This window comes from Echeneis naucrates, chromosome 8 (assembly GCF_900963305.1).
Source record: "Echeneis naucrates chromosome 8, fEcheNa1.1, whole genome shotgun sequence".
Classification (NCBI taxonomy): domain Eukaryota; kingdom Metazoa; phylum Chordata; class Actinopteri; order Carangiformes; family Echeneidae; genus Echeneis; species Echeneis naucrates.
The window spans coordinates 4,296,460-4,324,046 of NC_042518.1; the positions used below are offsets into that span (position 1 = coordinate 4,296,460).

At 43.4% G+C, this 27,587-nt stretch overlaps 1 protein-coding gene across 2 annotated transcripts in view; it reads right to left on the reverse strand.

Annotated features, from left to right (window-relative positions):
• Positions 1-3,743: 3,743 nt before the first annotated feature.
• Positions 3,744-27,587, reverse strand: part of gpr146 (G protein-coupled receptor 146) — a 29,452-nt gene continuing 5,608 nt past the window's right edge. The window contains exons 2-3 of one of the 2 annotated variants that reach the window (XM_029507834.1): positions 10,385-10,493; positions 3,744-5,081 (exon numbers count right to left, since the gene is read on the reverse strand). In XM_029507834.1, coding sequence (XP_029363694.1) covers positions 4,039-5,040 — 1,002 coding nt within the window. In that variant the 5' untranslated portion in view covers positions 5,041-5,081; positions 10,385-10,493 and the 3' untranslated portion in view covers positions 3,744-4,038. Of the gene's footprint in view, positions 5,082-10,384; positions 10,673-27,587 lie in introns of those variants that run through there. The other variant, XM_029507832.1, reaches the window with a different exon arrangement.

A 27,587-nucleotide genomic window follows, 5' to 3' on the forward strand; every position in this document is an offset into this window, starting at 1 on the left:
AGTCTCTCTTTAAGATAAACAGTGTAGTATTAACAACATGGCTGGACTGTGTAAGGTGCGTTATGGCACCTGAGCTTTAATTGTAACTCAGCTCATTGCGACATCTTTAGGTGTTTTACACGCTCAGATCCATCACGCCATCATCTCGCTCATGTCTGCGTCAGTGTGCAGCGTTGCTATCAGATGCAGCCTACACAAAGTTGTTTTCATTTTGGAAAATGGCAGTAGCATTGGACTGTCAGACCCACAGAAGACAAAACAATTCCCTGAATGCCTGGAATGTTTTTTTCCTCCCAGTCTGAGCGGCGTGGTTAAACCGTCGCGCTGTGAACAATCTGCTGTTAGCAGTGTGGCGAGCAGGGAGTGGAACCGTGTCACTGCAGCTCGGAGCGAGGAAAGAACCTGGAGGCCCCGCCCGCCGCCCTGACCTGAGAACGGGATTAGAGGGTTGAGGAGCTTTGATGTACCCTCAAGTTGTAGATAAAAGTGAAACCTACCAATTTAGTCAATGAGCCTGCCTTTGCCAAGTGAAAAACTTTAAGAATAGTATTTTTCCATCTCAACAAGGCATTAAAATTTGAGCCTGTCGCGTTCGGTTAACGTGATTACACGCAGCTGTTTCAGTGGGTTTTCACTGTGGAGTAAGTATTGTCACATATCACTGAGATAAAAGGAGTGGTAACATCCACGTTAGTTTATTGTTCAATCAGTCTTTGACTCAGTTGACAGTTGAGTAGATTACTTACAGAATCTAAATATATCTCTCAGAAAATAATACTGTACTTCTGCTTTTTTTTTTCTTTTCTTCAAAGAGTATGGGATCTTCTTGTAAATCTCTCACATACAATATATACACATTACTTTGTATCATACATTTACACTTGCACGCACAGTCACATAAAGCATCACATCTGAAAGTGGATTCATCTGGACTTCTGAGGTTTTGCCGTTCTAAGAGCTAAAAATGCATCTGCATACATTCGAAACACGAGAACTTTGAGGATGTTTTCACACTCGCCCCGTTTCAGCCATTTTACTGAACTCAGTGCTTATTACTCAAATTTCTTCACACTGATGCTGTGAGATTATGGCCCCTCTGGAATAACAAACCAAACCCAGACAGACAGTTGCGCTTGAGTTGAAGCCCGCTTTGATCAAGCTTTATTTGCCCGTCATGAATATCATGCAGCCAGTCAATTTTGTTGTGATTGCTAATTATTACCTCAGTCGAGGTGTTTGTTTTAGGCCTCAACTCACCTTCAAAAACCCAGTGATGGATTTCAGTGATGTTTGGAGCATGAACAAAGGAAAACTGAATTTGGTGTTAAAAGTGAGGCTTTCTTCAAAGGAATTTTCATTGTTGAAGTTATACTTTGTTGTGGAATCGCAACCAAATTTGCAAGTAATTTTTGCCTCAAAGTGGCCCTGCAGCAATACGGTAAGCTAACTTTTATTTAGCTACTGTCCAAATCATGATTGTCATTCAATCTCAGTAGTTTGAAGCCGATTTAGACTGGCCTTTAAATCCATTAAGGGATTTTTGAGTTTCTTATTTGATGTATTTTTGTTAGGAAACACTGAATTTTGTTCGCTTTAAGTGTCATTGTTGGCCCTGATCATTAAATATAAGTTGATTCTTAAATGAAAAAACTAAGAGGGCACAGCTGGAATCTCAGTATTAAGTGCACCAACTCTGGTCTGAAAATGGACTCCACCTCGGGGATTATAGATTAAAACTCTCCATCAGGGCACGAAAAGTTTTGATTTAACCTAGTTACCATCTGGTTGGGTCCTACTGTTCTTCTTCCAATGTTTAAATGAATAATAGGAATTAGGACTTTGAACTTGAGTTCAAATAATGATTAACTGTATATTCAAAGGTTCTTTTTTTTTTTGTTAAATGGGGCGGTACACACTGTGACACAAAATGTAAACAGCTGCTTCCCACTGACTGATTGTAGATACACATAACGGGTGGGGAAAAAAAAAATGGCTGGACATTATTTCATAACACAATCATAGACACAATCATGAGCCATTGCACATGAGATGTTTGGAAATAAAAACAATGAGTGTCTTATGAAAAACCCCATATTTGTCTTTTAAGTGGTAAATCACTGATTGTTTAAAATGTACAGTCAAAGCAAAGCACGTTTGTTTATTTGAAGTTGTAGTTTAAAAACTTCTTTGTGTGAGCATTAATTGACTTTTAAGAGAGGGATAAAACAGCGCGCTCATTTTCCATTTAAATTCCAAGTGAATGCCCCGACGCGTTGGTGTATCTGTTCACAGGATGATTCATAAACTGGCCCTTTCATTCAGAGGGTAAATAAAAAAATGACACAAACGCAGTGATGCACAATCCTCATGCAACAACAACCACAACAGCTCCACCGCTCAGTCAGTAACTGGGGTTCGTCTCTATCAGAATTTTCTGTTCATGTGGCCGACAACAAAAAGCAAAGCAGCTTTGCCAGTAGTGTGCAGATTACCTTGATGCGTCTGAGCAGCATTACAGTTCAAACTCTAGTCAACACTGTGTGCCGGAGCTTTTGGCAGGTGAGTCTTTCGTATGTCTGTGAAGCTGTTTTTGATTCTACCTCCGGAGTGGCCCAGCCAGGCAGCATATTTCCCTGCCCCCCAACAGATCACAAGTGTGCATGCAATTTAGGGAATAAACAAAACATGCTGCCTCGTCGGGGGTCCTCTCTGTGATCCTGCGTGCACTTCCCTGACCCTACGTGAGGCTCTGCATGCAGACATTCCTGCAAAAGCAAAACACAGCAGGAAAAAAAAAGAAAAAAGAAAGAAACATTCACATACTTGGGCCGGGAGCTTAACTGAAATTAATGAGATGATTAGTACTGAGTTGATGGATGACGAACTGCTTATGGTGAACAGGTGATGTGATTTTAGCAGAGATCACAAGAGGTAAACCGGTTATGTCTGAACCCTGAATACAAGCTTTACAGAAGCGTTTTGTGTAGTTGTGTCTGTGTATAGAGACTCATTCTATGATATTTGCTGTGGAGCACAACATATGCAAGATTCAACCTTAATGCCTTTCAAATCATTGTGACGTTGACTAAAACCTCAGAAATAAGAGCATCTCTTTGCACCAGCACCTACTTCTAGCTACAGGGTGGTAGCTACTGATATCAATAAAGAAAAGAGCTTTTGAACTTCTGGACTTGCTTTTGCAAGTCACCTTTAAAATTTTGACAATATTTACTCTAATGATGAGGAATCACTCTCGACATATTTTAAGTAGAAGAAAAGTTCAGCTCAGAAAATATAGAAGTGTCTCATTAAAAGTGATCAAGGCCTCTAGCTTTAGGGCAGCAAACAATGCTGTTGCAAAATGTTGGGTTTGCAGTATTGACACACAATGCTAATTCATTAGCTGCTGAAATAAAAGTCACCATGCGTCACTGATGTAACTTGTTTGGGGAAATTTTATAGCGTGATGCTTCTGTTTGTGTGTCAGGCAGGACGGGAAGGACCAAAATGATTTCAAAATAAATCACGCCTAAGAATTTACAGTGAAATTTAGTTGAGCATGAGCCAGACTTGTGTCCAACGCAATTTCCTGGACACAAAACGACAGACAAAGATGTAGTGATTGGGAAACCCTTGATAACAGTACATTTCTTCAGTGTCACTGGCTGATTTTCTGCCCTGAAACTAGAAGCCCAAGTGGTGAAAATCTTAACCTTGTGACAAAAAAAAAAAAAAAACCCAAAACAACAAAATTAAATAAGATAACAGCACTTAGTGGTTTTTGTTTGGTTTGTCCTCTCGCTGCAGAGCAAGACTGATCAGATCAAGTTCTTGAAAGTGACAGCAAATTCCACAGTTTGCTGTTTCGCTCTTAACACAGTCCAGAGCAGTGAGGGAACCCAGTCAGATACTGGCTCTTATGGGGAAAGGAATGGGGGGGGGGGGGGTTAAGTAGTGGCTAGGCCGCGAGGTGGAAGTAGGGGAATGGGAAGGGTGCCTGTGATCCTCCGTGTTGGAGGGGGTGGGGTGGGGGTGATCTCACGTCACCACTTGCTGCACTGTTGAGCGTTCATGAGGGCAGGACTGGTCTCTGCAGTGCAGCCTCCTGAGCAGCCGCTGAAGCTTGTTGGAGAAGTTTTTGTTCATCTGTCTGTACATGAGCGGCATCGCAAAACTGCTGGAGAAAGCCAGCAGCTTGGATACGCACCTCAGGAAATAATAGGTAGGTAAGTAACGTGCATTGCTGACATACCCCGGTGCGCCGACCACAGTGTGCACCAGCAGGGTCATATAGTAGGGGGTCCACAGTACAAACTGCACACAGACGGAGGCTAGCAGCAACCGGTGGATAGAAGGGTCCAAGCGAGCGGAGTCCTGGTCCAGAGGTGTGGACTCCTTCCTGATGCGTAAAATGAGCACGAAGGCGTAAAGGACGGCCACAGCTGGAACCAAGTAGCCGATGAACATCATGATGGCGTCCGCCGCCTCCTTGTTCTGCATTTTGGAGCATTCAACCATCTTGGTGGAAATATGGTTGCATACGTAAAAGAGCAGTGATGAGAAGCTGGTGAGCACCGCACCGCCCCAGATGAACCCACACACGTGCTTGGTGTTATACACGCTGGACATGTATGTACGAGGCAGCGCCCGCTCTATGTAGTAGTCCAGGCTGAGCAGCGTGGTGGAATACATGATGACTAGAGATGAGATATTGAAGAGGATGAGCAGTGTGATGTAGACCTCGTTGTTGTAGTCCCACGCGTGCCAGCGGGTGAAGGTGGAGCTCAGCAGCTCCACGGGGGCCACCAAGTTAAGCACGAGGCCGGCGATGGCCATGTTGACGAAGTAGACGTCCGGCATGGTCATGGACACCTTGTTGGAGAGATTAACCACGACCAGCAGGACGTTGTAGCACAGCCCCAGTGGGAAGCACACCAGGAGGTAGATGAGGGAGAAGACTGACAGGATGAGTCCAAAGTCCTGGCACAGCCGGAAGTCCACACTGGTGTCCGTCTCATTGTAAACCATGCAGATCCACATCGCTGAGCTCTGATGCAAGTCAAGTGCTCTCAACAGGCCGACTGCAGGCAGAAAAATGAGGAGAGAGGAGTTACTGTTATCAGTTAGAACTTGATAGTGCTGCCAAAAAAAAAAACAAAACACTGTCATCAGTACTGGCAATGTAACAACAAATTGTCCAGGACTACTGCTGATTTCATTTATGTGAGACAAATCAGGTGATGTATGCAGTGACCAAGGATTTCAAAGGCTCAGTTTACTTTGAAGAACAATCACATGGGAAGATTTATGTATATATTTTATGCACAGATCTGTATGTGTTGTGGACTTTGCCTGTCTGCAGTTTTCAGCCCTCTCTGGTTTCTGTGCTTGCTGGAGGAGCGAGCGAGGCCTTGACGAGCTATTATGCCCTCGGTAACGCTGTTAATTTCACTTCACTGCTTCTGACTGGCTGAATACTGGCGCCTCACAATATGTTTCAATTGTGAGCTCAGACTCAAACCCCACTATTCCTCCTCTATGAGTACCACACTGGCCGGAGCGACGGCCCATGCTCTGGTTGAAAAACACAAAACTGTATTTGTTTGACGCCTCTGCAAGTTCTCTGTCTTGCTCTGCCTCTCTTTCTCTCTGGCACACAGCGCTCTCACGCTCACACTGCAGCCCTGAACTTATCTAGACCGAGAGATGCCCCAGTCCGGCAGAGCAGAGCAGACGTTTGAGTACTTTATACAGTCAGCTCCCTGGTACGAAGGCCAGGTCACGTCCAACTGAGCACATGTATGAACAGAACAGGTTTTTGTCTGCACAAATCACAGCAAGAGAGCGAGCGTGGTGTTGGTGTTCTGTCATGGGACTGAAGCGAAATCTGGACAACACAAACAAGGGTCATTTGTGCAACGACGCGATGACTCCTGTTGGCAAAACCGTCGTAGGAACTGTTTGGCCTCCTGCGATGTGCCATAATCAAAGCCTTCACACCTTTTTGTGTCAGGTCCTGTCTCTTGCACACTCTGCCCAGGCGCCAACCACCAACTAAACCAAGCAGAGCATTTCCAGGGGGTGAGAATGTGTCTGACATTCAAACAATGTCCTGTTGTGTGTGTTAATCAGAGAAAACAGTCACATGCAGCGCGGCCACCGCCTGCGTACAGCCTCTTCCCTTGTGCTTTTCCCATGGTTGGTCACCAAAGAGGAAACCTTGCTCTGGTTGGAGTATTTGCACCTTCTGATCATGTTACTGCCAAGTTGACTGAGGTGGAAGGGTTGGGGGGTTTGGGGGGGGTGGGGGGGGGGGGGGGGGGCATGTGATGATGGGTGGATTTAAAGAGTGAAACGTGAGGCAGACTGTGGTGAGGGGTCAGTGAGGACTGAGTGGTGGGGTTGGAGTTCAGGGCAAGGTCAACAAAAATGGCCTCATGCACGTCAGAGACCTTTGCACGTTTATTCTGGCGGGGCTGCAAGAGTTACCGTTGCATAATTAATTTAGGTAATTAAAAAAAAAAAAACAAAAACAAAAAACAACTCATTCATTTTCTTAGAATCGATTGCTTTGGTAAGGAAAAGGCAGATCATAAGGCCGCCACAGGATTGTCGTGATAAGACACCCAAGTTCACCAGGTTTCATTTTCTGTGTTTCTTCGTGCTTCCATCAAGTCAAACATTTCACATCAAAACATTCATGAGCTACCTCGTGCAAAGTTGTGTGGAACAAAACATTGGAACAAAGAGTAGGAAGGGAGTTTTGTTTTCAGGAAGATGAGTCATGATGCCAGTAAAGGAGAAGCATTCCTCCGTTTGCTTATGTAACTTCACTACAGTGGGGCTGCTTTGGCCTTAAGCCTGAGACACAGACGCACATACACCCACAAAAAACAACAATACACACACACAAAGACTCAGTCCCTCCTCTATACTACTCCAATTGGCTGCAATGAAACCTAAGTGGAGGCTGGAGCTCAGAGCTGGACTGGAACAGGATCAGGAAGAAAGTTTAGAGTTACTCTTTATCAAAAACAAAAAAGCCCCAAAGAACTGTCATTTCCAGAACGGGAGCCCCGGTCAGAGCTCTTGTAACTCAGTGACTCATCAACTAAAACAGAGCAAGACAGAAGCACATAATTATCCACGATTCTCTCCCGTAGATTATGTGCTATTTTCTCAGTGCGTTGTATTGTTCTTCTTCAAAAACCTCTCATCACTTTGAGAGAAAACAACTTCATAGGAAGTGGGTGATTATTAAAGAGAGCTCACTGCCTTACGGTTGGCTGTTCCCATTCATTAGCACCTGATGTATAGAGACAATTCTGCCACCCTTTCATTACCACGTTGGCTCTTTCTGCAGCTTCTGACAGCTGCAGGGCATCTCATAATTCTGAGATGCTGAAGTGTTTAATTGCATTTAAAGTGCAGGCTTTGTATCCAAAGAGGTCTGCAGAGGCAGATAGATATGCAACTTGCATGACTTTAGATCAAACGCTGCGGAAATTTTCTCTGCTATCACTGAACGAGAAGAAATGGCTCCTGTTTCTTTGCCTCCGCAGACAAGATTAGCCTAGTATCTGATTTGAGATCTTGACAGTGACAAAGAAGCGGCAGAGCTCCTGCAATCTCAATAGGATATTATTTTACTGGCCTGTAGATCCTGCGAGGTGCTGCTACAGCCAACACTTCGTAATACTTTTCATCTGGTGCCTTCACATTCACCTCATCAAGAGCTGCTGCTGCTGCTGCTGCTTTGCACTGTCTGCACCAATTCACTCCAGGCACCGTCGACTTGAAAAAGTCGTCGCACTTAAGCTCTGCATATTTTGCCAGCAGCCCGTGATAATGAAATCTCTACTTTTCCACTCAGCTGAGGGAAAAAACGGGGGAGGTAAAAGAAAAACGTCTGATCTGACTGCACACGAGTGCAGCATGAGCTATGCTCTGTTTTCATTCGAAGGAATGGGGAGTATTTCCACCCATGTCAGATGCTGTAAGACAACAGACACTTGTAGGTCAGCAATAGTTGGATGGTTGTGGCCGCTGTTCTCAAATCATAGTTTGGCACTTCTATTACAATTTACCATGAACGAAAACAATTGGATTGCTTAATTTATGGTGAGGAGAAAGACAATGACTGCCATACAGGATTCTCTTGCGTTCGTCTTGTCCATGACTTGGACTGCAGTCGAAGGCGAGGTTAAGCCTCGTTTGAACTTTTTGCACCACCTCACGTCAAAAGCTGTTAAGTTAAATATTCCCAAAGGGAGGAAGGGAGGGAGGAAAGGAAAGGGAAGGGAAAGGAAGGGAGAGGGGTCGGGGAGGGACTCTTCATTCAACCCCACCAACTGTGATCTTCTAAGAGCGACGCCCACGGTCTTGACGTCTTACTGTTTTGAAGCCAGATCTCACGGGCCGATGGGAGTAGTGTGACATACAGGGCCCACACCCCTCATATATCCTTACTGGAATTTACAGGCCCTTCTCAGAAAGCACTGAGTGATGCCACATGATTTGCTGCTTGTGTCTGCAAGCAGAATGCAGCGGAGCGGCAGAGAGAGAGAGAGAGAAAAATGATCGCTATAACTCTCATTTACACATGTTGTGAGTGTTTCGCACCGTCAGAGATAAAGCACGGCAAAGTGACGTTGGATGGACGGATTCAAACTTACATCCCGCAAATGTATCAAACTCCTTCGAGCTGGAGAGGCTATTAATATGCAAATGATTCATTTAGAGAGGAGGCTAAATGTGTCCTGCTTTCCTGGTCCTCACTCATCTGCCTATTGTTGTTGGAAAGCAGCCCATCACCTGACAGCATTAATGAGAGGTCCGGCTTCAGGTGTATGCTAATGCAGCATCGGATATTTCAAATGGAAATGACTAAGCTCCTGGAGGTTATTAAAAGACCTTGCTGCTGACTATATTTCTGTAGGGGAAGTTTTATATAATTCGGAATGTTTTCCACAAATTGTCCCTACGGTAATGAGACAAACTCCAGAAGTTTGTTTCTGAGCTTGTGCTTGATTGGGACTTGGATTCCTTGCAAACCGCAGATTTCAATGCATCAGTACAAACGGAACAATCTCGACTGGCCAATAACAAAAAGAGAGAGCCCAAAATGTTGACATTTTAATCCCCACATTGCTGCATAATGTTGGTGGTGGTGGTGGTGGTGGGGGGGGGGGGGGGTTGTATTTCTATCTATCAAGTTCGAGTGTAACAAGGTCAAACACAAGGCAGGGAGGCTTCTTTTCTGTCACGGGCATCAACACAGCCGGAGTTCAACGGTCAGCACAAAGCAGGCTTACTGTCAGTAAGCACACACACCCTTGTCCCCTACAGTCACATGGACCAAGTTGACCGCAGCAAGTGCAAAAGCCTGACTGGGGAAGCTTTTAATTCAGTGATAAGACTCATCTGAGCACACTCAGCTTTCCGGTCCCTGCGTGATATGGCCCGCTGGTTATCTATGAGATATGTGGATTCTAGCATAGAAATGGAAGTAGGCTAACCTTTTATTACCTGCTGGCTTTCACAGCTTCATTTATCAAAGCAAAGAGGAAGAAGAAGAAAAAAACTAAACAAACTGGGTAAAATATGATCACGTTCACTTGTAGAATAAGACTGCGCTTTATGAGCTTATGGTTCATTCATTATTTAACAAGACTGTCCATAAATTTCAGCAGTTACTGCTGACTTATTAAAGTCCATCCACAGAAAGGAGCATTATGAATTCCTTAATCTTTAATTCACACTTTAATTAAACCTGAAAGGGCCTAAGTCTGAACTGATATAACGTTTGTTGTGTGTATTGTTTCTTTTTAAGAGCCCTGGAGGAAACTGATCCCGTGAGAAACACCTTCAGGTGTCGTTTCCCGAAATGTAAAAAGAGCAGATCAGCTCATGTGGAGCTCAGCTTGTGGTTCCAGCGGACTCCGGCTCTCCATCACACTTGACTGCGCAGATCAAAGCGTGTCTATCAGTCACAGCTTCACCATCATTCACCATTATTCACCATTCTGCATCATTCTGCACCATTATTCATCATTATTCATCATTTTTCACCATCTTTCACCATTATTCATCATTTTTCACCATCTTACACCATTATTCACCATCTTTCACCATTATTTATAAATTTTCACAATTATTCACCATTATTCACCATTTTCACCATTCTGCATCATTCTTCACCATCATTCACCATTATTCACCATTATTTCTGCTATGATCTGCACCCCACTCGGTAAATACACTCAGAAAAAAAAAAAAAAAACTACCGTAAGCTGGAGGTAGACTAATAAATAACAAAATAAATGAAATAAAGAACTAAACGGGCGGAAAAAACTACATTTCCCGTCAGAAGAGGCGGACTCACCAGAAACAGGGAGCTGTGTCTCGGTGTCAGACCTCCAGAGGCTTCGGCTTTGGATGGAGCATTTCCTCCGCTGGCATTTCTGCCCGGCGTCGTTTGGTAAACAAACATCCTTTAAAAAAAAAAAAAAAGTGGAATAAAACAACTTGCGCGCTTCGGCTGCGGACGCGGTGTGTGTGAGTCTGTGTAAAGGGAGTGAGTGAGCCGTGTTTGCTGAACTCCTCTCTGGACGGGGCTCCGTCTGTCTGCTGGGAGGGGGCCGTCCGTCCGCAGACTTTACTACCGCTGAAGTGCTGCTGGGCCCGGCTCTGTGTACACACGTGACCCTCCCCCACCTCTCCGGTCTGCGGGCCCCGGGCGGCCGCTGCTCCGCTCTGATTGGACGGAGGGCAGGGGGGTGGGGCCCGAGGAGGTGTGGGGGGGGGGGGGGGGGGGGGTCCTGATGCACCCCACCTCCACACACACACACACACAGTGACACACACACACACACAGCAGCAGAAGAAAAAAAGTCCATCACTTGTTTATTTTAATTATCTTATAATTATTGATTGATTTTTTTTTAAAGAGTTTGTTGTAACTCTGTTATGATTTGATGCTTTATAAATAAGTTTGATGTGATTTCATTTGATTCTGCATGCTTTTTTTTTTTTTTTTTTTTTTTTTGTATTTGTGTCTTCATGTCTGATTACCTGCTGCTGGAACATAGAAGTTTGTTTATCTATCTATCCATCCTGTTTTTTTTTTATGCACCACCCACTTTCTGGAAATGTGGACACACATCCTCCCACACACCCTCTTTGGAAGTTGGATTTTCCCCTGACATTGACATGTTTTCATTCCCAGCAGCAGCAGCACGTCAGAATTGTTGTAGTAAGCACAACGTTTGAGATAGTTTGAGCGGGATGACGCTCGTTGAGAACTTTGAGAGTCACAGCTTAGGTATTTTCTTCGGTATTTACTCCAACACGGACCATATTCTGGGCATCTCCCCAAAAAATCATTTGAAACCCCGTTGATTTTAGGATTTCGATTTTATGACTCATTCCTGTAACTACGAATTTCCATGCGAACATGTGCTGAGCTATCCATGTTTTTGAATGATACTCTGTGATGGCCTGTGCACAAATGCACAAGACCCATGTCTTAACTGAGCTATTAGCCATATAGACCAGGTTTAGCCTCCCGCCGGCTGCAGTGGCCAATGAAATTCATGTACATTCACACTCCTGTTGGCTTCTTTCAGTAACATGGATGCTATATTTCAAGTTTTAACACAACTGTTGGAATGATAATTGAATAAAAACCATAATTCACATCTCAGAGTGCAGCATGTTGACACTTAATATACCTTCATGGATCTATTACTGCCCCCTCCCCCTTCCCCTCGACCCCCTGGGTTGTGTTTCATTATTTCAGCAGTACCTGAAACAACACACACCCCAAGCAAAGCAAATCATGGATTTCAACACCATTTATTCTGAACGCCTGCCGAACTATCTGAAGCCACAAAGGAATCACGTGGGAAACATTTAAGAAGACATGGAAAACGATCTGAACCCCGGTTTTCCTTGAATAATGATAACAATAATAATAATACATTTTATTTATATGGCGCCTTTCAGGTCACCCAAACATATTAAATGAAAATCCAATCAAATCAGAGCTACCCACGCAGCGCCATATCACAACAAAGTCACATTGAGGCACCCCACACACAGAGCAGGTCTACAACAAACTCCCCACAAAAGTATCCAGAGAGACCCAAGAGATCCCCCCCTTTAAGGGCTGAAATGAACACTGTACACTACAATGATAACATGCCTTTGTGTTGTTCTGTTGGATGGAGTCTTTAACAAAAGCAGCTGAAGTTTGCTAAGAAGATTAAGGATAATGATGCAAATTCTTCCAAATTTATGACACGTGTCATAATCCTGATATTGAGAAATGCGTGGTACAGCAGATGTTTTAAAGCCTCTTGCTTGAACTGAATGACTCTAATTTCACCACTTGGATATGAGATAATGAGCCAAGTTAGTTCTATAACTCAAGTGGTTTTTTATCGCTGCACCCCAGTGGTTTATGACCAAACACTCCTATATTCATTTTCTGCTTTCTTGCTTTCCCTGTTTTTCTTTATGTTGCATTGTGCAAAGCCTGCGACCGTATTTCATTTTAACAACCCAAATATATAAGAATAATTTTAGGGGTCTCAAACCAATATACAACCCTTACAGTTCAGTGTTGTCATGTTATAGTACACAGCTTAATCTGTGCCGATGAGTCAAGCAGCGATGGCAAGTAAATGTCATGTCCAGTTTTATTGCACTTGTCACTGGCAAGCTATAAAGCCTTACGTGATCATGGCTAAGCTTTACCCATGCACAGGCAGTGATCAGCGCACATGCAGCATGGTAACATCAGGTCTTAATCAGTGCCTCGCTGCGTACAGATCCACCCATTAATTTCCTGCTCAGCACCTGAGGTGCGGGCCCTGAAGTGAAAGCCTGAAGGTTCCACTGAGCTAAAGGAACCTGAAGGCAGATATTTCATTAAACTCTCAAGAATGGTCTCCGTACCACTTCAGCTCTCCATGCAAGTAATGGATCAGTTCTAGGCCAGCAATAAAAATGAAAAACAGTCCTGAAAGATTGTTGGAATGCAGTGTTTCAAAACAAAATGGCTCAGGGAGCGCGCTGGGGCTTTATGGCGAGCGCGTAGGAGTAAAGAACATAAGTCACTTATGCCACTTCGAAAGAAGCAAAGTAAAAATACTGGAGTGAAAAAATTCAAGGGCAAAATATTTCACTGTTGTTAGTTTAGTTGAATCTGCTGTTTGGATATTTTCTCAGCCAGAGATATCTGTGAACGCAGAATGGTGAAGTTTGTCCAGTTGGATAAGTGACCCTGGAAGAAACTGTTGGTGAAACTGAGCCTTGGATACAGCGATTGTTCAATCTAAGGCACCACAAACACACGCACAGACACACACACACACACACACACACACGCACACACGCATGCACTATGGCCATCACTTATGCAAAATGGAGTGAACCCTAAATGTCAAGTGCTACACAAGCAATGGTCGAAGAGTTATTTCCAAAGCAGTGTCAGGAGGAGATATTTGAGTGCGTTGGCGATGGTGAGGATACAATTTAAAGTGCATGGGCGGCACATGATGACACACGGTGATTTAAATAGCACGTTTAGTGACTAATAATCTGAGGAAACCTTGAATAATCTGTACCAGAATGACAGGCTTGAGAGCTTCACATCTATGTCTGGTCAGCACACAATAAGAGGTTTAGAGAGTCCACCGTAGGTAGTCCTCCTCAGCAGTTTAGCATTTACTTTCAGTTGACTACAGCGTTGCAGCTTGAAGGTAAAATATAAACCAGAGTGCACAAGACACGAGATTGAAATAGCAGTTCGATGACCAGATGGAAAATCACCGCAGAGCAAATAAAGAGTCTCTATGAGTCCCCATAAAATGAAGATTTTCCTTGTTCCAGGCCAGCCCTCCTTGATCTCTGTTTTTTATCTCTCCTCATCAGCTAATTGAGTCGCAGCGGAGGAACAGAGCACTCAGGTCTCTGCTCTGTCAGGAAGCATCACCCCCGAGACAGGGATTAAATCTGCTCCTGCAATTTCTTTGTTGACAATGTTTACCTATCAGATAAGTCGTTTTCAATCCATCACCGTTCAGAATTGCTCATGCGACATGGTGGTGAAATAAAAAGTGATCTTTTGTTTGGAATACATTTCTAAGAAATCATTTCCAGCATTACATCCCTGTAACATGAACCAAACCTAAAAACTGTCTTGCTACAGTCTTGACATTATATTCAATGGTGCATTTCTTGGTTTTCACATAAACACATTATTCATTGCGTCATCGCTTACTGTCTCAGTCTGAGTCACATGTGTGTAGGCGGGGTGTTAATGCAATAATCCCTCACATACAATCTTTAGACTTCCACAACATTAGTCCCATTAATGCTGCTTATCCTTGTGCATAGCTGAGCATTTTTCCTTCATCTTGTTGACATGTACAAGCTTGTCAGGTGCCGCAGCCTCCTCTCGATGACATGATATGAATGAAATGAGAAGATAATTTCCATAAATCCAGACATGGATTCAGGCAGAGCTCGTGCGCCTGCCTTCTTTTTGTATTTAAATGATTTTAGCTCTTGCTAATTCAAACGTTCACTGCCTGTGAGCTGATCGTTTACTGCAGCCGAGGAGAAAGTGAAGCGCGGGTCTGTGGACTAAATCACAGTTTATCCCCAATCAAGCTCTAAAATCTGTTCCTATTCTTGGAAGCCTCAGCACCACGGTAAAGCCCTGGCCTGCATTTACTTTCCCCTAAAGTCTTTAGGGTGTATGACGACATATGGCTTGTTTACAAATGAAAGTCTGTGCTTGGCCTGGATGCATGTCAGCCGTTTGCTCAGTCACTTTGGTAGCAGATGGTCACAGAGGCTAAATGTGAGTCTAATGATAATGATTAAACCAATTCATCTGTGGGCACACCGGCATTGTGAAGTATTTTATCTCGCCGTGACAGTAGCTATTGTACCGAGAGCTGATGTCAGAAAGTGACAACCAATCAGAGCAGCGGACGCGGCTCGGTGCTTGCTTGTTTTCTTGTGGAGAATTCAGATGCGAGCATACAGAGGCAAACACTGCAGCACACGCCTTTAAACTCGGAGGCCTGGGAGTGCACATTAAGCTCATTAAGTCTGCGGCGGAGATTATAGTGTGTTGCAGACCGGGCACCAGTGTCCAGTGGCTGGGAAATGTAGGCGTTTTCAGATGGTGGGGAGGAGGAGGTGGGCGGGTTCTTACAGTATCAATCAAAATGAATTGGACAAAATGACTGAATCTGTCATGCTTTATTAATATAATGTGGACAACGGGAAATCAGACTGTCCTAATCTGAAGCGCACATGTGGCTTAATGGTGGGAAGAGCCACCAACAGTGTTGGGACAGCACACACCTACACAACAAAAAACAAACACCTGCACAGACGCATGCTGGGCCGATGCGAACAGTTGAGAGCGGAGCTTCAATGCAGCGTGCTCCCATGAAAATCCAAAACAAGTTCATAATATAACCATCAGCACGAAGCCTGCAGCTTGTTTTTGTTTTGCCATCGACTCGGCACCACACTGGGCTCAGTCATCCTGTCAGTCATCTCCCCGGTTAGAGGATTCCCATGTGGAGAGATGTGTGTGTCCGACTGGCTGTGTGTGTGTGATTCATTGTTCTCATATAAATATGACCCCCCTTAAAAAAAAAAAAAAACAAAAACAAGTAGAAGTTACTGAAATATTTATAAGTCAGACTGAGGAGGGGAGTATATTTATAAATTAATGATTGTGTTTATCTGGAGGAGGGCGAGGAGAGCAGTTGTGACTGGATTAATGTAACACTATGTAAGCCTAAGCTGGTATCTGTGTGTGTTTCCCAGCTGGGACAAATGATGCTTTGGAGCGATTTCTGATGATGAATTTTGATATTCCCCTCCCATCTGTCTTTCCCCCTAGCGTTTACCCCCAGTAGTTCATTAACCTTCGGGCTTTGCAAGCCGAATAATATGAACAGAAGTGATTTTTTTGGTTGTTTGTCTGTTTGTTCTGGCCCACAGCACTTCTCTTTGTTTATGCTTAAATGAGCGGTCTGATTTGGCACACATTTGCTCAACTGGAATCATTTATAGTCCAGCTAGTGCCGAAAGAGTAGAAGAAAGGATCATTATGGGAATTCATACTGATACTAGACTTCATTCAGAGCCTATTAAGTGCTTTAACGAGTGCACACACACAGACACAGACAGCTAAAGCTAAGATCATGTAAGTGTTGCAAAAGTGTAGTGTAGTGTAGAATTTGATATAAATCAGAAGCAACATCTGATTACAAAACAAACTCCTCAGGACACGCGTCACGGTTCCACTGCTACTTGCCAACAAAGGCTGCGTCCTCTCAGTTTTGACCAGGCCTCGAACATCATGTCAAATATTTATTTTTCACTGTTTCCCAATTCTATTTGTCTGGCAGCAAGCTTCATGCCCTGTTGCATTTTATTTGCAATATGCCAAATTATAACACATTGCCTCAAGGCATTTGGCAACAGTGGAGAGGAGAAACTTTTAGCAGGATAGAACTTCCAAGCATGCACATCCAAAAAAAAAAACTTCGGCTCATGGACAGGAGGAGTTGGGCAAAATGGCTACATGAGCAAACTTTCATGCTTTCACTAGCCACTACTTAGTGACACAATATATTTTCTCCAAGAAACAGAATGTACCCCAGGTGCCGTTATTGTGTATATCAAGAGTGACCCTGACCCCCCCGTACACACCAGCACGCAGATGTAATGATACCCAGCAGTACGTAGCTGCAGAGAGGCCTGCATAGCTTGGGAACATTCCCGGAGTAAGCGAGGAGGACAGCTAATATTTTGGTAGTGGGCGAGTTTAAAAAGGGCATGCAGACTGACAGAAATGGTGCTCAAGGGCATGGAGGGAAAAAACGCAGTCAGGTTTCCACCGACTGCTCTGCTATTAGCTCGTCCCTGGTGAAGGAATGAGCACTGACCTCAGGTCAACCTTGTAATGTATCCCTTTCAATAACATCCACCTCAGCCCTATGCTTAAACAGTAGTTTTATGGCACGCTTCTTGGATTTTCTTTGTCTCTCGAGGGAAATTTATTTGTTGCCTTTTGTCACAGTGCAGGATTCCAAATCAGGTCAGCCCCCATGAAGCTTTTAGTGTAAACAGTCTGGAACATTGGGGCGACCTCCATTAGCAATGTGAGCGATTTAGCCTCCAAATCACGTCCCTCACTGGCAATTTGATGATTGCTGTAATTTGGTGGCTCATCAAGATGCACTCGAGCTGTTGTTCACCTCATCACTGTATTTTGGGTTAGCTTCTGGATAGTAAACATCTCTGATGGTTCTTTTTGGCGACAGCGTGAGAGGCTCATTTTCAGAACTGTAGGTGGAACTTATGTGTGTCATTTGCAGGATGTTTATACCGACAAAACAAAAGAGCTGGGACAGATATTCTGTGTGATCTTCAGAAAACAATCTGTAACCTAACACACGCAGACAGTGAGTTCATGCATATAAACTCTATCATACTGTCTCATACATGCGGGTAAAGCCACATTCGAGGTTTGCATTCCTTAGAGCTGCTGAATCTGGAGACCAGAGACCATGCAAATCCTCTTTCACCTAATCTAGTTAAGAATTTATTGAGGAGTTTCAACACTTTTATTATATAACAGCCCTGTTGATTTTTTTTTTTTTTTTTTTTACATGTGAAAAAAAAGAAAAGAAAAAAGAAAAGCCATTTCTCTTTTTTCATTGTTTTTCTTAGTGAGACAGAGAAGAGTGGTCAGGCAGCAGGGGATGTGGTGAGGGCCCCCATTACTCCCACCTCATGGGCCCCCCGCTCAATTCTGCAGTGGCCGTAAGCCAAGATTATTCCGCTGTTTGGTTCAACCAGATGCGGCAGCGCCACTGGATGGGCACTGTCTGGCCCTGATGAGCAGATCTAAGGGGGATTAGTGGGCTGTTGTGGTGGATCGGCAAGAACAGTGGGAGGCTGTCCACACACAGCTGTGTGTTTGTGCGTTTCATAATGCCCTGGCCTCTGGCCTGTCTCTTGCTTTGGCTCCAACCCTGAACCACCTTTCCCTCCCACTGACCTCACAGTTCAGGGAGCTCTCGGACTGCAGACAGCAGGAACTCGGAAATTTCTGGAACGGCATGAAAGCTTTCAAAGAAACATGAGTCTCCCCGAAGGACTGTGGGAGAGAAGTGCTTAGACAGGCATCAACCGAATGTGCAGACTTTTATTTCAGTTCAATTGTTTGGGATTTGCACAGCTTCACAAACATTTCAAGCGGTTATCATGAAACAGATGCAGCCGCTATACGCTATAATAAAAGGTATGTTTGTTGAGCAATGGCTCGGTGTAATTTGTGGCTGTGATAATAATCCTCTAATACAGAACACGAAATCCTTGTTTGGGCCTGAGATACTGTTTCTGGATCTGCTGACACACACAATTGCTTCTATGCAGGTGATGCTGCCAAGTTTTGTTTATGTCCTTTCAATGACCGTGGTCATATGTCCTTTCTCCACAGCAGCCTCCATTAACTGGTGACAGTTACTATTTACAGAAAACAATCCCCACAGACAGTGTGGGGAAAACGTAGCATAATAAATGTCTCCAGGAGGGAGATGTCTGAGTGTAACCAGCAAATACTGACCAGGAGAAATATATGTTAAACCCAGCGCTGATTTCCAGCAGTTAAAGTTTAACAAATGGCCTTAAAAAGGAACGAAAAGGATATTTTTGTTATCAGTGATGATTAATAATATTGTTACCAGGAGACTCACACTGAGTTAACAGCTCGACATTCAGAAGAAACAGAGTTGACCCAGATTTTTTGCTGGTGGCACGGGCCACATTGTTTTCCTCACCCTTTCTCTGAAAACACTTTCACAATAAACTGGACAACAGAGCGGTCAGGAGAAATTGCAGTCCCCCCCCCAACCTTTTTTTTTTTTTCTCTCTCTCTCGATGGCTTAAGTGTGCACACACATCGCTAACAAATGTTTGGCTTCAGTGTCTCTTTCCTCTCACTCTCTGTGTGTGTCTGTGTGTTTGATGTCGTGGTTTGGCTGTGCTCTAAAGCATTCATTTCAGAGTGGTTACTTTGGGCCTCATTTTGACTCACTGGCTGTCTGCCTACACCCTGTGGTTCACCATCCTCTACAACAACTGCCTGTGTGTGTGTGCATGTACAGTATTTCTTTTTATGCACAAGTGCTATACATTCCACAATAAGCTGCCTCTTGTATAGCCTGTACGTTGTTCTATCTGCTACATAGACTTGTTTAGGCTGAAAAGGTGAAACCATAAAGAAGAGCTCCTGGCTGACAGCCAGCGCAACAACGAACCTTCAGTCAGCTGAGTGGTTTTCATCTCGGCTCCTCGTCCACACGCGCGCACTGTATTGCAGCCATCTCGTCACCCTGTTAACGGGAGGACGAGGCGCGTACACAGAGCGCGCTCATTACTCTTTAATGGACCCCATCATCTTTAATCACATTCTGAGCCGTGTTCTGCGCAGGTTTGCTCGCTTGAGAGGTCAACCAACGCCGGTAAAAAGTACACTTCATTCACTTTGTCAGATAAAAGAACTCCAGCTGCGCTTTCTTGAGGCTCTCTGGGGAGAAAGTCATACCTGTATCTGCAAAAGGAAACTACAGTAGGCCTGTTTTACGATAATGATAGGATTTTGCAGCTGTGGAGAAAATGTCGGGAAAAAAATCGTTTTAATTTGAAAATGCAGAAAGTCCAGCACCAGCTACCATAATGATGTATCACAGCTCCATTTTATGTTATATCTCATATATTATTTAACTGCACTGCTCTGTGAGGGCTTCATCAGCACTTATGGAAAACCTGTTAGAAATGGTGCCACTTCTTAATATACATCTGAGTCTTTGGAAAAATAAATAAATAAATAAATAAAAGAATCCCCTGTGGCTGAAAACTGTTTCAAAACTGCAGTGTTTTTTTCATATTGTTCTTGTGTCATGACTAAGGGGAGTTTAGGCCTGTTGCCTCTGAAGTCATTTTTAGAATAACTGAATCGGAGACAGACATGAACTGTACTGGGAGTTAGACTAAAAGTGAAAAGACGCTAACAACTGTCAGGAACTCTTTGAATCGAAAACAAAAGGCCTGGGACTTTGCTGTTTCTAACTCGATCTGCGCACGGAGCTTGTCTCGCTGTGAATCAGTGTGGACCCTTTGAGTGTGAAAAACCGGATCTGTGTGGATGTTTGTACAAGGGAATAGAAGACAGCAGGGGAGGAAATGCTAATGATCTTTATGGGGCAATAAACAGGGCATATATCTTCAGGTTGATAGGTGCACATGACCTTTGGGGTGATTTAGTTACACTAAGAGTGAGTGTCTGGGGAAGCCTGACGTCAAAAGGTCCTTTGGAGTTCTCCTGATGCAGAGATGAGAAAACACAGAAGTTGAAAAGCTCTCGCTCAAGATACACTATCTGCTCTTCATCTATTATCTTTTCACAGGAATTAAAACATTCCTGCTTCACCTCAGACTGAAACCTCTTGGCAAAAAAACTGTCTTTACTTCCAGCTTGATTCAGACTCTGCAGTTTTTTTTCGCCCGTGTCACTTCTTGTAACATTATCGATGATCGTGGACTCTCCGGGGCACTGACCTGTGTGCGTCTGCGTGTGCGGCGAAACATTTAAAGCCCTCTGCCTTTTACTTTCTGATCAAAGAAGGCGGGTTTTAAAGGCAAGTGGTGGCTGGTGGCAGCTTCACGGAGGATACATGTGCCTCCTGCTGCAGCTCTTAATGGAGCAGAACACCCCCACCTCTCATTTTACCCCCTTCACCTCCCGTAAGCGTCCTCTTGCCTTTATGAAGCCTGGAGGAGATGGGGCCCTTTCATCAGATAACGCTGCAACCGATAAGGCTCGTCTCCTGCCTGAACTGCTCTGAGAGGGGCCTTTCTTTACGGTTATGTATAACATTCACACACACACACACACACACACACAGACACAAAAAGAGCTGTAAGCATAAAGGGAGGAAACTTACCTTGAAAGCTTTGGCTGTTTACAGGTAAATTTGTGAAGAGTTAAATGAGAAGGTTGTCGCCGCTCTCACGTCCGTTTTCAGCTCAAAAGCTGGAAAAAGTGGGGTAAAACAAAAAACAAGCCTGGCTCTGTTCAAAGGTAACGAATCCATCTGCAGCACTTCTGAAACTCGCTGATTCACAGATCACATCTAGCTTCTTTAATCCGAATGAAAACTGAATGAAAGTGTAGAAAGAAACACGCGGTTTTATTCGGGATTATGTGCCAGGCTGTTTCTTGGCAGGCTTCGTTCACTTTGATACCTGTATGAAATGTACAGATGTAAATATAAGCGTTTCATTTTTCATCCTTTCAACTTCACAGAATACAGAATACGCAAAAGTAAAATCGATTCAGCTTTTGCAGCTACTGTGAGAGAAATCTTTCTGACACCTGCTGATGTCAGTTTTGGTTAAAGCGTAACAGGCTCCTCCCCATCGAGTGTGGATTTCTAAAAAGTTATTCTTGCACTGTTTATGAGGACCACATGTATTGTGATGGAAAATGCTCCTTACCTTCTTGTTGTGGTTATGGCTTGTGTTGTAGCTTCACCACCAGATCAGGCGAGAGATTTATCTTTCAACAAACTTGTGGTACACCAAATGGCAGCCAGCGGGGGGATCTGACATCAAGCAGGCATTTGTAGAAAATAAAGCCACAGAATAGTACCACATGTTTTACAGTCATATGAGGTAAATGTTAGCTTCAAAGTGTTCACAGCGGCAGCTCATGTCATATTCTCTACATGGCTGAAATATGCTTTCTAATATGAAATACATTAAAGAGACTTCTCTGTTGGCAGATGCATACAAGCACAGGCTGAAATTACATATTTATGTCACCTCTTTCCCTTCAACTATCGCCGACAGCACAAACCTGTCAGATGGAAACACAGCCGGACTGCTGTATTATACTATTCCCTTCCAGCGGTGTCAGTTCAGTACTTCTGCAGCTGTGAAACGGCTATTTGTAAGTTGTCCCTGCAGCCGAACACAGTTTCTTACTGTGAGTGGGTTGTGGTGACCACTGCTTGACAAGAGCAATTGGCCATTGTTGCATTTACAAGACAAGAGGTTTTAATATGCTTTAGAAAATAATGTGGCGAAGAGGCCGGTTAGTGTGCTAAAACTTTGGGAGGACAAGGTGTGAGAGAAAACTAGACTCAACACTGGCCTTGCTCTGCGCCTCTAGAAGCTGCTGTTGGTGAGTCGAGGAATGACGACAGATGCTTGAATTTCTTCTAGACTGCTAAGTAAACAGCTTTTATCCTGTTATGTTGTCGGACTAGCATCAGATCCGCAATAATCTCTCCCAGATTACCGTCTCTGATCTTTACATTTAGCATCATCCTCTCTGCCTTCTTTAAAGGCCATATGAGAAGCCCAGACAACCCAATGCACCTGATCGCACAGTGATCGTGCGAGGAGGAGGTTTCCTTGAACTACCTTTAAACTAACTCAAAGCTCTCTCTCGCCTTTTTTTATTTTTTACATAACCAGCTTCAAAGAGAGCCATGCATCTCTCTCTCTCTCTCTCCGGTATTACCCTATGTATTAGTGCAGAGCTCAGAGAATATGAAACCCTACCATTGATCTCGCTCTGATGCAAATTATATGGTCGACTAGCCACATGAGATCTCTCAGCGCTGGGGGGAGATAAAAGATTACGCAAATTAAAAGATTTGCTTGATGTGTGTGATGTCTCACTGGTTGGGCCTCATGTACTAGTTTATGAAATAGAACAGGAAATGATGGGAACAAAGGCGTACTTAAAAACGTTGTGTTTTTCTTAACTTAGTCTTTTTCAAACGGGAAGTTTCACCTCAAAAGGAGAAATATGGCATCTCAAATTTATGAAGGGGAAGACATAAAGTTCTGAAATGATACCAATGATAACAGCAACGGTTTGTTGATCAGAGACAAGGTGGATTTCCGTGTTAATGGTTCCAGTAAGATTAATCACCAGTACACAATGTTGTTCTGACTCACATGATGATGATAAACGAAAGAAAACTGGCTTGCTGGTGTTGTTAGATGTCTAAATCAACATCTTGGCCATGGAAAAATTATTGGTTACGCCTCCAGCGTGGTGTTGTGTTTCTTACAGATACACTTCTGATAAAACTTGGAGCGAAATCAGATGGCTTGGAGGAACTCTTTCACTTCTTTGTTTGTTTTAATGGGTCACATGCAAAGTGAAAGCAGTGGCTCATAACTGCAGGGCTGCAGCGTCTGAAGAATACAGTCAGAGCAGCTGAATCTGTTCCTCCATAAATGGCTGAGACTGGTCTCAAGACTGACCATTAATCAAAAATGAGAAATTCCTACATAGTTAAGCAAATAAAAAAAAAAAAAAAAAGAAAAGAAAAGAAAAGGAAAAGTGTTCTTAAATGATGAGCTGCCTGCGGTAGAATCAGTTTAGCTTAAAGAAACCACTTGGGAGTTTTTCTGTTGCTACAGAGCCAACGTTGGTCTTATGAGTTGTTTATATAGCTGTCAAAAAGAAATGTTCCATTAAATGTCATTCCTTTACTAAGTGCGGTTTTACTTTCTTCTATCGCGTCTATCTTTCTGTTCTGTCATGTACACATTTAGGCCTTCATTTTAAGCGATGATGAAAATGACTAAAAACGAACAATTACACAGGTAACGCTCAATACATTATACATTATCGGCTTCTCAGAGGAGACACAACAGAAGGCTGGGCGGATGCTTTTAAAAATGGGTGTAGATGACTTGTTATGACATATTCATTCATGAATTCTATGACATGTTATTTTGGAGGAAAGCATTTGAACGGGAACACAGTGTCCCCCTCGGTACAAGCAAAGACATGGAGAGCTGCCTAAGACGAAACGCTAACCTGCGTGGCTGACGTCCAAATTCAGGGCTGATGGATCCGGACCTGCACATAACAGACCGCCACTCCCAGCAAAACACGACACCGACACCGTCATCGCACATGCTTTCTAAAAGCGGATAAATTCTGTCGTACTGGGTTGGTGGAGTTTCATATCAGGACGAGCTCAGGCTGTTTTTGACTCATCATTTCAGAACCTGAAAAGAAAAAGAAGCTGTTTCTAGGTTTTTGTGTTGGAATATGTCTACATGACAAAACAAATCCGCTGATTGGCGACGTGATGAAAGATGATGGCCAAACACATTCTCCTGTGTTGTTTTCAGAGCGATGGTGTAAGCACGGTGCTGTGAGCCTCCGTCCGTCCCTCCCTCTCTGTTCAGCTACACTGTGGGCCTTTCAGTTGCCCCTCTCTGGGCCCCCTTCCTCTCCATAAGTCCTCCTACTGGCCATTGTTCCTCTGTTTGGTGCTTTGTTTGAGGCCTTCTCTTATCAGCTGTGCAGGCTCCAACTCTCCTATTCATGAAGATCTCAAATATCTCCCTCTCTGACTTTCTCCTTCGAACAAAAAATAATGTTATATATAACAGTCAAGATGGAATGCAACATTAAAAACAACTCCGTGTGATAAAATCCAATTAGTCTTTTTCCATCCTATATCATCATCCTCCCTACTCGCTGAATGCCCCCCCCCCCCTCAACCTTCTTCCTGCTAGCAGTCCTGTTTATTGGCCTTTTTAATGCATTGTGGGAGGTTTGTGTGGAGGTAGGGCTGAGGTGGCTGCCCGTGTCTGGAAAGCCTGTTTTTATGGGAGGTCTACATTCACCGCACAAAAGACATAGAGACTTTAACAGACGTACCCACCTCCGTTTCCACACGCAGATCTGGAATCAAAACATTGTCAGAACATGATCCATTGTCCTGATGTTCCTCATGTGCACATTATTTATGTGTTTAAGGTGGTAGAGGGATGTGTTGTGTGAGCATGGTTGGGGCACATAGAGGTGGGACTCTGTTTATAGCCAACACATGGAGGACCTTAGGTAGGATCAGTGAACCACAGGGGTGTCATTACGTAGCTTTCCTTACATCAGCCACATTTCCTTCACACCCAAAAACACATGACTGTAGTGCAAACAAAGAACATGCCTCAGCGCTGTCCAGTAACACAAAGAGAGATTGACTGCTCGAATCCCCCCTCCCACCACCAACACTCACCGCAAAGTTCCCTAAACTCCAGGGATTGTCTGGATGACATCTTGAACTCAAGTCACTCTGCAGCAGCTACGAAGGAAAACCAGACTTCGGGCTTAACCGGCTTGAAAAGTGAGCCCGAATAAAAACATGGGCCTCCCCACCCTTTCAGTCAGATAAGAATAAGTCCAGGGAGCAGGCATGGACCTCTCGGAGCATTCCTAGGCTGTTTTAATCTGCCCCCCAAACCCCATTTTTATTGCAGTCGGTGTTGTTTAATTGATGTACCTGTGGAAGCCTTTGGCTGGTATCTATCTGGATCACAGAGAAAGATTAAATTTACTGCACACAAAGGGCCACCCAGCTCGCAGCTACATCATCCAAAGGTTTCTTTATGCTTCAGCCTGCTTCATATTTATGTTTATTTTGTAAACTTTTTCACAATTAAGTTTATCATTGCACTGGATTATTATTATTATTATTATTATTAATATTATTATATATTAGAACTGTTGCTTTAAGGAGTTAATGTGCTGCACCAGGGCTACAGGAAGAAAGGGTATCATTAAATTTAAAACCCTCTGGGCACATTCCTGAATTTCTACATCTTGATTAAATTCAAAGCATGTAAAACCAAGAAGTAAAAAAAAAAAAAAAAAAGAAAGAAAAGATTTGCATTGTAATACGAGATAGAAAGTCGTCACTTACAGTATCCTTCCAAAGACCTAAATAGCTATGACAATGACAGATGAGAGACATGCCTCTAAAATATAAACAAAAGGAAGAAATATGATCTGGACCATGTCACTGTACTTAATTACACTCAGTCAAGATAAGGATTTTAAATATAGACTTAAAAAAAAAAGAGCTACAGTGGAGAAATGGTTGTATAAATCCTTTAGACAAGTAGCGGCCTGCTGGAGTACAAATGCATGCTGTGCAATCAAACATTGCTCCAACTTAAGCCAAGGTTTTTCTTTCCTCTCTGACTGCACAGCAGGAATACCTTATGTTTGACACCGCATATCAGGTTAAAGGAGTATAATATTGTGCGCAAGTCATATGGAATATTTTTATATGCCAGAATGGCACAGCCATAAAAACATGCAGCCTGGTTTTAAATATTTTGGTCAATAAAAATGTCTTATAGCTTCAATGGAGAGCAGAACTTTGGGGGAAAACCAAAGAGTGGAAACTGGATGAATTATGATGAAACCGTAATAATAAAAGTTAGCTTCAAACAAGTGGACAGTGTGCAGCTTCATGAGGTAAACATCTCCTTTCTGCTCTTCGCTCAGAACGCAGCACAAATAATTAGAACTTGGATAAGCTGTTATTTTCACTCTCAAGTTGCCACAGTTACCATATGCTAGGCCCAAATTTGCAAAACCCTAGATCAGCTTCCTCAAACTGAAAGTTTGTTGCTGACCTGCTTTTAACACAAATGGCTTAAAACTATTTCTGTTTATGGAGTTGCTCTTGTGGGGGTTTTTCGCTGATAGATTAAATTGTCAAGAAAAGCGTTTCCATCCCATTAATATCTGATGTCATTATGTCGGCATTTCTTATTTCCAGAATTAGACCAACCATAATTAATACTTCATTATGTCTAATGGCTTGTTTACTGGGTTTGGCATCGTGCAGGGTTTGATGTATGGCTCTCCTAACGGTGCACAGCGCGCCGTAACTCAGCCACTGAACCACACGGGTAGCGACTTATGATACAGATTATTCTCTAAATACTCTGTCATGCAGATACAAGCCAAAAGAACCGGCTGACCTTTGCAAAACATTTTCTTTATAGACTTTAAATCTGTCACTAAACGATTCTTGTGGCATATTCAAGTCTTGACTCACTAATTAGAGTGATAACTGGCTGGTTCTTAGAAAATATATTCATCTGTGCATACAAGTCCAGAAAAATAGTTCAATCTGAGGCTCTGTTGAAGCGACATTTAAGTCTATAGATAGACAGACAGCATGGTTTTACAGCTGGGGCTTTTCCCCAGATTCAATGAACCCATCAATCCTCACTTCAAAGAGAGCAGTGCATTCTGGGGCAAACTGCAGGATTTTGCTGTTGTGTAACAACCAAGGGGTGTTCCTTGGATTTGAGCTCAAGAGAGGCTGTGTGTGTGGCTGTCTGTGTGTGTGCGGCTGTCTGTGTGTGTGTTGAACACACTTGATCTGATAAAGTACAGTCGGTGAACTGATTATCTGTGTTTGGGTGATATGCATGCCAACAGTGATTGGTCAGCCTCCGTCTACGCTACACATTCAATTGTTTTCTAGGACTGGAGCAGAGTGGAGCGTTAGACATGCTCTTTATCTTGTCCTGAAATTCAAATATAGAAGTCGTGGAGATCGAAAAACCAAAATTTTAGAGCATGGATGGATTTCAGTTTGTGTGAAGGCGAAGTAAAGACCTTTTACTCACATTGTTTTAGT